Consider the following 11489-nt stretch of genomic DNA (forward strand, 5'->3'; position numbering starts at 1 on the left):
TAATGTAATCCTTACTGTGCATTTCCAGAATTAAAAAAAATTATAAAATAATTCATCAAAATGCCATTGTATTGAAACCATTAAACAACTGGGAAAGATACAATTTCACCTCCATTAAACGATTAAAAATCCATCAGACTTAGGTCATCTCCAGTGGGGGAAATCCACTGCTGTCTCGCATTAAGCTCATCTCTGTTCGCAGCTTTTCATTTTCCTTTAAAACAAAAGAAAGCACAAAGTTTATTGTTGTAATGTGTAACCAGTGCTAAAAGCACCAAAGAGAAGAGAGGAGAAATGTTAGTTACCTCTTGAAGTTTGGTGTTGTCCCTTTTCAGCTTGACCAGATATTCAATCCTCTGTTTGTGGTTCTTATGTCCCACGAGTTTTCCATTCTCCTCCGAGAGCTTATCGTTCTGCTTACGGAGAACCTCGTTCTCCTGTGAGAAATAAAGTATACAAGTCAACTCGGCTGAGCTCTATCTGTCAGTCTGGTCTTTGACAGGCAACCTTTGTGTCATCAAATCAAGTCATACTGAATTTGAATGTCACATTGTTCAAATCAAAGTGTAAAATAAATCAGATTTCAGAATTTGACTTGTATTCCCACCAGGATTTAGATGTTTTTCATTTAGTTTACTGTCATATTATCAGCCTCAAAATCTCATCGAATACAGTTTCCCTCCTCTGTCTTATACGTCCTCACATCACACACTCAACTGAAAAACTTCTATCTTTTCGTTTATGTTTCTGGCTAGACCTAACTGACTTATTTTGCATTGTAGACAGACATACAAGACTTCTGGCAGCATTCCTCCCCTCAACACATCTGCCGTCTCACTATTGTTGCAAATCTTTCACCACCATAGTTGGATTGTGTAAATAAATGTACATGTAAACCAAGTAAACTACTCAGCCTGAAAGACAGAAATCTGTAATTTATCAAAATTACATTCTCCGATGTTGTTCTGTAGCCATCTTCCATGGTAAAATATGGTTTATCAACCCTGAATGTATTAGCTGTATATATAAATATACCTTTTTAGGTTTAAAATATCATACATGTAAGCTGCAATGCTCCATGTAGTGAAACAGTAGCCTCCTCCCCGCCTCACCTGGAGCAGCTTGTCCTCATCCTGCATCCTGTGGCTCAGATCTCTCAGCTCCAAACAGCGGTTCCTCAGCTCAGTGGTCAGCTCCTGAACACAGGTCTGAGACTGGGCCAGCATGGCCTCCTCTTCCTGCAGCCTGATCCACAGCACAAAACCAAAACATGACTCAGTGAGAAAGAATTGATAAAGCAAAAGATTGAAATTCAATAACAAAGCAATTAACTAATTTAACTAAATTAAATTAACAAAACCTCTCCTCATAGATGCTTACCTTTTCTGAGTGTTGGTCAGCTTCTGTGTCATGTTGAGCTGTTGATCAATGACAGAAGAAATTACATATCATATAATACATCAAATAAACAATTTAGTCCAGAAGAAAATTAAATTAAGATGCAAACCCTCTCAGCTTTCTCCTCCTGCAACTCTTTCAGAATGGACTGCTTAATGGCATCATTCAGCTCCTCACTGAAAACCACAACAAAACATCATTAATTCATCATTACATCAATTACAGGTGTAGTGTTTACATTTTTACGCAGCAAATGGATGAACAACTAAACAGATAGACTCTACCTATTATTTCCATTCTGTGCCATCTCGTTCTGCTTAGTATAAAACTTGTCAAGCAAACCCTGGATTTCCATTCGCATCATCTCTTTCTCATTGAGCTGCGTCTGAGGACAGGTAACAGATTAGGAATGATTATTAGTGGAATTCACAATTGTTAAGAAAGACCATTTAACACCAACTGCATTCATCATCAAAAGTAAGAAACAAACACTTAAATGCAATTTTTTCTTTTTTTTCTTTTTTTTTGGAATTTAAATTTAGAGTGCAAGGTACAAAAAGATTTGAAAGCAGCCAACACCAAGACTAAAGAATGGCTGTATTAGCACAAATTACATTACATTACATTACATTACATTACATTACAACACCTTCAGTCTTTGGATCTCCTCATTCTTGGCCGTCCTCTCAGCGTTCAGCTCTGCTAAAAGAATCTCCATGGTCATCATGGAGGAGCGTCGATTCTCCAGCTCCCTCTCCTGGTTCTCCAGCACCTGGGTCAGGTCCCTGCTGAAGCTTCCTGGAGTACGAGGCGTCTTTACAAACAGAAATTATGATTTAAAAAAAAATTCTCGATGCACTTGATGGCCGTCTTTAAAGAATACTTAAATCATAAACAGGTTTTACCCGAGGTAATGATTTAGGTGTGACCGTCGGCTCAACAAAGGTTTTGCAACCTCCGTTTCTTATCGTTTTTTCAACAGCTTCTTGCTGTTGTTGCATCTGGTATAAAAGGACAATGTCTTAGTGATTTTGACCCTTATGATCTCCTTTCATACGTATCAGTTATTATTTGGACATTTGTTTTGCAATGAGATAATTAAACCTCACCTTTTGCCTCAGATTCTGTATTATGACATCCTTTTGGGCTGTTTGCTGTTGAGATGCTTGGAGGAGGCTGTTCTGCTCATCTAAGACCTTTGTGAGTCTCTCCACCTCCTCAGTGGCATAAGTCACTTCCTCCTGCAACACTTCAACCTAGGGACAGATGCACATATTACAGATATTGTGGCTTTATCATTAATCACCTGCAGTAGATTTTGAAAAATCCACATGAACTGAGGTGTTTAATGCGACCAAACTTACCTCGATCTTATTGGATGCCACACTTCTTTCTAACCCTTCTTTTAGGTCACATATTTCTGTCTGTGTCTTACTGTTTTGTTCCCTGATATCCTCCCTTTCAAGGCAGGCAACATTGCATTTGGCCTGGAAAAGAAAAACATCATTATCACAAACTTGCCCTGACTGGGCTTTTCTATGTACAGCAACGAATGAAGTTATCTAAGAAGAATCGAGGGTGAAAAAGGAGGACAAGTAAAGTACTGTGATGTCTTTGACATCTTCAGAGAGATGGGTGATGGTCTGGTCCTTCTCGTTCAGCTTAGTGCGGAGGTCTCTGGTTTGGTTAATCAGATCTAGAACAACATCCTGTTAAACAAAACAAGAGACATTCAGGAGGGTAGCACACATTAACACTGTTGTATTTGTAAATCAGAGATGGGAGAGATTGAACTATTCAGACTTACTTTATCCTGTTCAATCTTCTGCTCCAAGCCTTTTATGATTTCACTGGAAGACGTCAGATTTTGCTCAAGACCGACAAGTTTGGAAGCCTTCAGACAGAAATAAGAAAACCTGGTTTAGATACTAAAATGCAATTACAATCAAATAGTTACCATATTGATAACATGCACATTGTGCTTCAAACCTACCTGTTGTTGATTTTGTGCTGTTAGGTCTGAGACTTGTTTTTTGAGGTTTGAATTCTGCTCCACAGTTTCAATGAGTTCTCTGAGGACAAATATTAAATAGTCGTCCATGTCAATGTAAGATTATTTTTGAAAACTGTTCACAAAACAACAATTCACAAAAACACAAAACCCCCGAGAGACAAAATGGCAAAACTCACTTTGAAGTACTTTCTTTGTTTTCTGTCAACTGTGAGATCAGGGTGCTCGTGTGTTCTTGTTCATTTTGCAGAGAATCATTCAGTTCCTACAGTGAAAGTTAAAAATCATGGAAAAATATAAAAAAGAGAAAATAAGACATCACAGTCCACATTTTGGGACAAAAAAAGGCCATAGTTGAGTTTATGAGTTCACTAACCGTGAGCTGTGCTTTCAGTTCATCAATCTCACGCTGCCTGTCCTGCAGCTGCTGTCCTGCCTGGTCAGCCTCAAACTTGGCCTCCGCTTGCAGCTGGTCAAACGAATCCTGCAGTGTCCGATGCTGCTCCAGAAGCTGCTCCCACTCCAGCCTGGAACAAAGACACGGTGGTCACGCCGGGCTCATAAAACACAACATCGAAGAGTGGCCACAATACAAACTGTGTATGACGCTCATGCTTACTGGGTTTTGTCAAGCTGGAGCTGCGTGCTGATCAGACTGCTGGAGAGCTGGCTCATCTCTCTCTGCTGCTCGCTCTGGCCGTCTCTTAACTCGTCCTTAGCAGCAGCCAGTTCCTTATCGGACGACTGCAGCACCAGGCGTAGATCGTGGATTTCACTCCTCAGAACTGAAAGGAGGAGAGGGAAAAAGTCATCAGAAAAAGTCCAGGCAGGCGAAGAGGTGATTATAATACAGGTTAAAGGGATAGTAGCATTTTTTTTAAGTGGGGTTGTATGATCTACAAATAGCCCCTAAGTACTTTAATTGCAGTAGAAGACTCTCTGCACTCCTCCCGTTAGCAACGCCAGCCCATAGCCCTGCCCAGAGATTTACAACATACAGTGTTGTGAACAGACCCAAAGAAACGGCCTATTTTCGCAGCCTAAAAGAGGTTTTACCTGGAAAAAAAAATACACAGTTCCATTGTTCGCTATAATATAATTTTTTCCAGCCCTTCAAAGTGCAGGAAAAACACAGTTTTTATTTGGAGCTAACCAACTCATGTATCCCTCTCCGCCCAGGGTTAGCGCCCGCCGATCAGCAGTTGGTTAGCTCCAAATAAAAACTGCATTTTTCCTGCACTTTGAAGGGCTGGAAAAAATTATATTATAGCGAACAATGGAACTGTGTATTTTTTTTCCCAGGTAAAACCTCTTTTAGGCTGCGAAAATAGGCCGTTTCTTTGGGTCTGTTCACAACACTGTATGTTGTAAATCTCTGGGCAGGGCTATTATGGGCTGGCGTTGCTAACGGGAGGAGTGCAGAGAGTCTTCTACTGCAATTAAAGTACTTAGGGGCTATTTGTAGATCATACAACCCCACTTTTAAAAAAAATGCTACTATCCCTTTTATCATCAGAGTCTCACCATCTGCAGCTTTCTGTTCGGACTGAAGGCTCTGTTGCAGCTCACTGATAGTGTCTTGCAGGTTGAGCTGATCTCTGTCCCTGTTAGCTTTCTCAGCAGAAAGTTGCTGCATAACACGTAAATTACATCATCAAAGTGGTGAGGTTAAAAGACGTCATGCTTTTCCAAATTTACAACATAAAACTCTAAATAAAGGAGCACCAGGGGAGGAGATATACCTCATCTTTGTGTTCACACTCTTGTGACATCACAGTGATCTGCGCTTCAAGTTTTGCAATTTGCTGCAACAGCTTGGTGTTCTTCATTTCCTCCTCATTCAGCTGTGTCTGGACGCGACTAGTTTGCTCCTGATGAGAAAATAGATAAAGTATGACCGTGTGTGGGCCACTGACTTTATTCATTGCAGCACACATTTCAGACATAGTAAACTTTGCTTTACCTGCACTTGGCGCAGTTCCTCGGTCAAGGCCATCTCAGTCATGTCTGAGGGAGGCTGCTCACCCCAAATGTCTTCTGCATCGTCGCCGGTCCCATTCAGGTGGTCCGGGCTGCAGAGAGGCACGAGACGCGACCGCAAGTTGTACGCTTTGGTGGGCGTGGTGAGAATCTGTTATGAAAGGCAAATGAAGGATAAAAGGAGAATAAGGTTGTGTCACGGTTTGATCCGAGTTATAGTTGGACTCACGATGAAGGCAAGTTTCAACATCCCCTCACCTTTATAGTTTCGACGTGAATCCTGTTCAGTTCAGAGACCTCCTGTTTTTTGTAGGCGTTTGTGGCCTCCAAAATGTTTTCCAAATGTTTGTTGGACTTGTCAAGGTAGATTTTCTCAGACTCCAGCTGAGACATCTGTTTCCTAGAACACCAAGCAACGTCCAAAAACTTAGCAAAACATACTTCACAAATATAAGAAATTGTGTTATGGCAAAGTAACAAGTCAAAATGGAAGTCAGGAAACTAAGAAGCTTTTTCTTTTTCAAAAAACAAAAACAAAAACAGTATAAACTCCTATTTGGTGACGCTTGCTGGAGAAGCTCACGTTGAGTTGTTTTTTTCTCCTCATTATATTTTCCTCTTACTTGGTAACTTCTTTGTACTCCTCAAAGGCACGAAGGGCAGATGCGAGGTCGGACTGTTTCTGAAGCAGCTGAGCCTTCAGCTTCTCGATTGTAGCTGCTGAGACGCTGTCTGCAGCTGCTGAGGTTGAGGAGGATGCTGTTGAGAAATGCAAAATTAATGTGATGCAAGTAGGTATGAAGGATTTTTATATTTCATTTAGTAAAACCACTTCCCAGCTCTCTTGTGATAATTATCTTACTCTCTCTGAGTCTTTCTGACTCCATAGCAGTCTGGAAGGCTTCTTCCAGCTCGGCAGCAACTTGGCCAACAAGTTCTTCAGCTTTCACCACCGATTCAAGAGCACGAAGCTGCCGGTTCTCCTGTCGGAGGCTGAAGTTCTCGGCTGCATATCGAGTCATCTTTGGGTGGTGTTCAACCTTAAAGGGCACAAAAAAAAGGATAAACAGTCGATCCTGGAGTTGAGGGGCATTGTGGAGGTTTATGGCTGTTACTAATAGAAATATACACTAGCTAATACACACGTAACCCTATTCTGCCTTTTTAAGAGGAAATAAATAGATTATTGGAGTAACTCTAAGACTGACTCCTACCTTGTATTTACACATCATACACATACAGTCATCAGATACTGTGATCAATATTGTTTTTACCTGATCTCTCAAGATCTTGATCTCTTCTTTCAACTGCTCAGTCAGAGCCTGAGACTCATTGTCTGACACAAAGTTTTGTCCTGCTTTCAATGTCTTCTCGAGGCGAACGATGTGGTCTTCTCGAAACCTGACGATCATTCGGCTGGAGTGGATGAACTTGTCTTTCTGTGTCCAGGCCTCCTCAAGCTGGGCCACCTTCTCAAGCAGCGTCTGAATGTGGTTGAATACAATTTTAAGTTCTCCTGCATCAACATAATTCCCTTACAGTGTAACAGTGTAATCGACAAAAGTTAAAAAAAAAACTACACAATAAGACATTTCCCATACTCTCTTTTCTTCTTCTCGCTTCCTCCACAGACGAGCAGCAGACAAAAACTTTGCTCTATACGAGACGTCATGTTGAATCTCAGGGCCTGGAAAGAAAAGTCATTTAAATTTGTTTAAAAAATGTAAAAGTTAGAACTGAAAACATCCTCCTCTTTATGCATATCCTGGTATTTTCAATATGCATTCACTGTTTAAAGAACAAGATGTTTCTTTGAGGGTGTGAAGGTTAACAATTAGGCATACTGCTACCCAAGGGGAGTGCAGGTCCTCCTGGTGCTGCATCTTTCCCATAGTCTGCTGTTGGAGAAGCCAGTGCCTGTGCAAGCTGCTCCTTGAGCTTCTTCACCTCAGCCTGCAACTGCCTCACATTTCCCTGTGTGTCTTCATTGATAATGGCCTGGCAAAAAGGAATAAACGCATAATGAATATGTGCGATGATAGTGAAATCACCAAAGGCTGCTCAAGTACAGTTTGTATGGACACAGTATATATTATAATTATATGACAGATACCTTATTCTTGATCAACTTTGCTCTCTGGGCGAAGTGCAAGGTAGACAATGTTTCTCCAAAACACTTTGAACCAGGGTGAACATTGGCTATGATGTACGTCTTTGCATTTCCTCCAAGAGAATCCTGAAATATCAATATCAACGATTAAAAAAAAAAAAAAAATAGTGACACTGAAAGATATCTTTAAATTCAACACTTTAAAATAGAAATCAATGTCAGAACATCAGGCTTACAAAATGTATACCTACTAGTTTCAATATAAGCTACATGATTGATGTGAGAGTTCATAATTAGCTTGTGTGTCTTTCTATATTGATAGATTCATAAAGGATTTAATAGACACGAACAGCACTGAACAAACAATACAACTTATGGAGGAATTGCAATTGAGTCATTTACAGATGTCTCACAACCGCAGCTCACTACGTATACACAATGACAGAAATGCAGGGAAGTTGACTGAGAATACATTCTCAAATAAAAAATACCAAATTTTGCATCTGCAGACACTAACCCTTAGCAAGAAGGTGAGTTTTGAATCCCTGTAGCAGATGTGGCGATTCTTCCCATTGGAGACGTCCACCAGCGCCATGATCACCTGGCCGAGGCACATGAGGGAGCGGTTGATGCTGCTGGCCTCCTGAGAGGAGAGGAAAGCAAATGCAGGCGGCAGCTGTAAGCGACAACAAAAATGGTCGATGTACCACTTTGCATGCCTTCCTTCAGGCATGAAGCGTCACCTTGAGCCTGGAGCCTTCCGTGTGCGTGTCCTTCTGCCTCTCGGAGCCGGCCAGATCCACCAGGTTCAGCTGAGACATTCGGATGTTCACCACTTCATTGATTGTCTCCTTGGACTCCAAAGCCATGGTGAACACTGCGTGAGATCTTGAAGACTCACGGTTCATGGAGGTGGAAGCCACACGTCGATTACGCCAGCCCATGGACAGCACCTAAGTTGATTCAAACACAAATTCAGTACAATACCACAGTACATTTTTATTATGACAGCTGCTTTTAATACAATTCAGTCCAAATCAGTTTAATAACCTTGAAACTCTCTCTTTAAAGAGGAACTATGCAGGATTTTTAACTTAACTATGCCACATTTTCACCTTAAAGGTGTACAGAAATGGTTTGTCCTGTTTGTCGCGAGTTTTCACGAGTTGCCGCACGAGTTTACCCGAGTGAGGAAAACAAATTTGCTTGGTCGTTATCGAGCGGGCGGGATATTCAAAGCTTGGGGCGAGACCGAGCTCCGTGTGTATTGTCTCAGACGTTTGATTGAGGGATGACGGATCCAATATCAGTGGCTGATGAATCGTGAGCAGGCTGACGTATAATCCGTGCGCCTGCATTATCCAATGCGGGAAAAAAATACCACACTTTCATCCCGGATTTAATCAAAAATAGAATTTTGCACAAAGTTTGGGCTACATAGTCTGATAGATGAGTTATTACAGTAATGTTAAGACTCACAGTGGGCTCAAATTCAATTTTCTTTTCTGTACAGCTTTAATTAAACAGCTTTGGAGTAACTGTGATGGTTAAATGAATGACTTGTAACTTGTTACGGGGAGAAAGGAGGCTCTCTGTTTTCCATCTAGCATCTCTTGGCCTAAAACCAACCTTGCAAGATCAGAGCCTCCGCCCCGGTGTCCCAGCTCTCGTCTCTGCAGCACCGCGACACAAACACTCCCCGTAACCCGTAATCTCTTGTTTATGACAGATACGACTACACAAATATACACATCGTAACGCATTTATGATATTAATAACATCATCCACTGCTCTATTGATTGATTTCTCGCCGGCTTCGTTGAAAACAAATGCACATGGTCAGGAGGAGGGTTTAGAAAAACTGTGGAAAAGCGACCAGACTTGCACAGTTCCTCTTTAATCAGCAACATATGTTTCATTACAACCTACCTGGTAAGCTTCAGCAGCTGAGTTGACAAACTTCTCCACTGCTCCCTCAACAAACATGCCCTTCTTGATGTTCTCCCTGAGGAAAAGGCTGGCGGAGGCTGTGTCCAGGAGGTCATAGATTTGTTCATTGTATATCTCAATAAATGAACATTTGCAAAGGAAACTCTTGGACTGTGCAGACTTTTGGTGGAGAGATAAAAACAAATGAACAAAGTCATTAGAATAACAAGGAATATACAAATATTGATTTACAAAACCCTTTTGTGGTGATGAAATGCTACAGCTCACCCTCTCCACTTCTCTGTTGATGAGAAAAAACAGGTACTCAAAGCTTCGAGGAATAACCCCTCGGAGTTCATCTGTGAAATTATCCAACTCTGATGGTCCTATAGGAAAAAATGTGTCACTTTTTATTCTATATCTTTGTAATAAAGAATTTAAAAAACACAATGTAATGATACTGAATTCTCACCCAGCATGGTGAAAGTTTTCCCTGAGCCGGTTTGCCCACTGTAGAGCACAAGAGAGAATGAGTGCGTCACACGTAGCACAACACAGAGCAGTTGTCCCATAATATCATTTTATATCATGTAGAAAGAACATAAAGACAACTTACTAGGCAAATATGGTACCATTGTATCCATTTATGCAAGACTCTACAATATTCTTGGCAACACTGGAGAATACAGAGTCCTGTTTAAAAATAAGAGACAAAGATCAGACACACAGCAGTCAGGATGAACTTTCTGGACTCATACAGACGACAGTTCAAGATGAGAGATAATCAATCAATGTATTTTCACCCAAGCCAGTGGTATGTCAACATTAAGCATGTGTACACAACCTGAGATGTGTCCATGTCTGCCACATGATCGTAGGTGAAGGTTCGTGGCTCTGGTTTTGAATGCAGACGGATGGTGTTGGGTGAGATGACGGAGAGACACAGACTCTGATCTCCATCTGTGGTCAGCCCGGTCCCCTGCGTCATAGGTCGCACTCGCACAAAAACTTTGATGGAATTGCTGTCACCACTGAAACAACAAGAAAATAACATTTGAAAAACATACAACCCGAGCTGGGTATGTGGAGATTTAAAAATGACTATCACATTTATTACATTACATTTTTATGTAGGTTTTTTGTTGTTGTTACTTTGTTTTGTTTTACCCTTTTATTTTATGACCACTGTTCACTGGACTGTCTGATGTATGTTTTTTGATTTAGGATGATGATTTATATGTATTGTAAAGATTTAATATAAGTTTTTGTTGACTTGCCTCGTCTTATTCATGTCATGATTGTAAATGTATGTTCTAAATGTACTGTTTTTAACAAATAAACTAAGAGAAGAGAAACATACAACCACACAATAAAGCCTTCTGTACAAACAGCCCGGGTTAAAGATCATACTGAGGGTTATAGGCCAGTTCCTGTATAGCATCTGTCATTGTGTCTAATGTTAACTTTTAATACATTACCTGGGAGCAGCGAGCTGGCTTGAATCCGCAGATCCTGTCAACATAATTACACGATTGTTAATGATTGTTTACGGGACAAACAGGCTCGGTAAACCTACACACAGACGGTTAGTACTATGGTAAAAGCTAGTAAACATGAAACTAAATGTCTAAATGACTGTGCAGCGGTGGAGTGAGTTAAGTTAGCAAACCAGACCAACTATGGACGCTAGTTTTCGGCTGCGAGGTGTCGACACCGTTTTGACTTCACGCGATCAAACTCGTGTTTGTGTCGCTACCTTTCACGCCGGGATTCATCATCGCTGACAGAGAAATATCCGCCGTTTTCTGTGTTATAATCGTTAAGATGAGCCTCCGTCAGAGCAGGTCGGTCATCTCTGTTTACATCGCCTCGAAATTGGCGGGCAGGTCGGCGGCGTGACGTCACGGCTCCTTCTGTGGTGCTTTATGACTGAAGAGCGGAGCGCGTGGCGCCGCCTGCTGGAGGACTGAGGGCAATGTACATAAATATAAATATATTTATATTGTCTACGTTTTTATACACTACAGACTGTGGAAACATTGTGTGCTGTGGTTTACACTG

At 41.1% G+C, this 11489-nt stretch overlaps 1 protein-coding gene across 1 annotated transcript; it reads right to left on the reverse strand.

The window, feature by feature from the left end:
* Positions 1–139: 139 nt before the first annotated feature.
* kif15 (kinesin family member 15) lies at positions 140–11203 on the reverse strand (the record flags this gene model as incomplete). Its single annotated transcript, XM_083997586.1, has 35 exons — positions 140–214; positions 306–437; positions 1113–1245; positions 1381–1418; positions 1508–1574; positions 1683–1783; positions 2048–2212; positions 2304–2399; positions 2508–2654; positions 2763–2885; positions 3003–3107; positions 3206–3292; positions 3392–3470; positions 3589–3674; positions 3786–3936; positions 4029–4194; positions 4934–5039; positions 5152–5280; positions 5373–5540; positions 5648–5789; positions 6013–6148; positions 6252–6429; positions 6664–6873; positions 6991–7076; positions 7234–7387; positions 7503–7625; positions 8017–8142; positions 8243–8452; positions 9429–9608; positions 9717–9814; positions 9901–9938; positions 10045–10121; positions 10273–10459; positions 10907–10940; positions 11185–11203. 35 exons carry the CDS (start codon positions 11201–11203, stop codon positions 140–142), a joined length of 4152 nt encoding a protein of 1383 aa, XP_083853712.1.
* Positions 11204–11489: the final 286 nt, after the last annotated feature.

The sequence above is a fragment of the Trachurus trachurus genome (assembly GCF_905171665.1).
Source record: "Trachurus trachurus genome assembly, chromosome: 22".
Classification (NCBI taxonomy): Eukaryota; Metazoa; Chordata; class Actinopteri; order Carangiformes; family Carangidae; genus Trachurus; species Trachurus trachurus.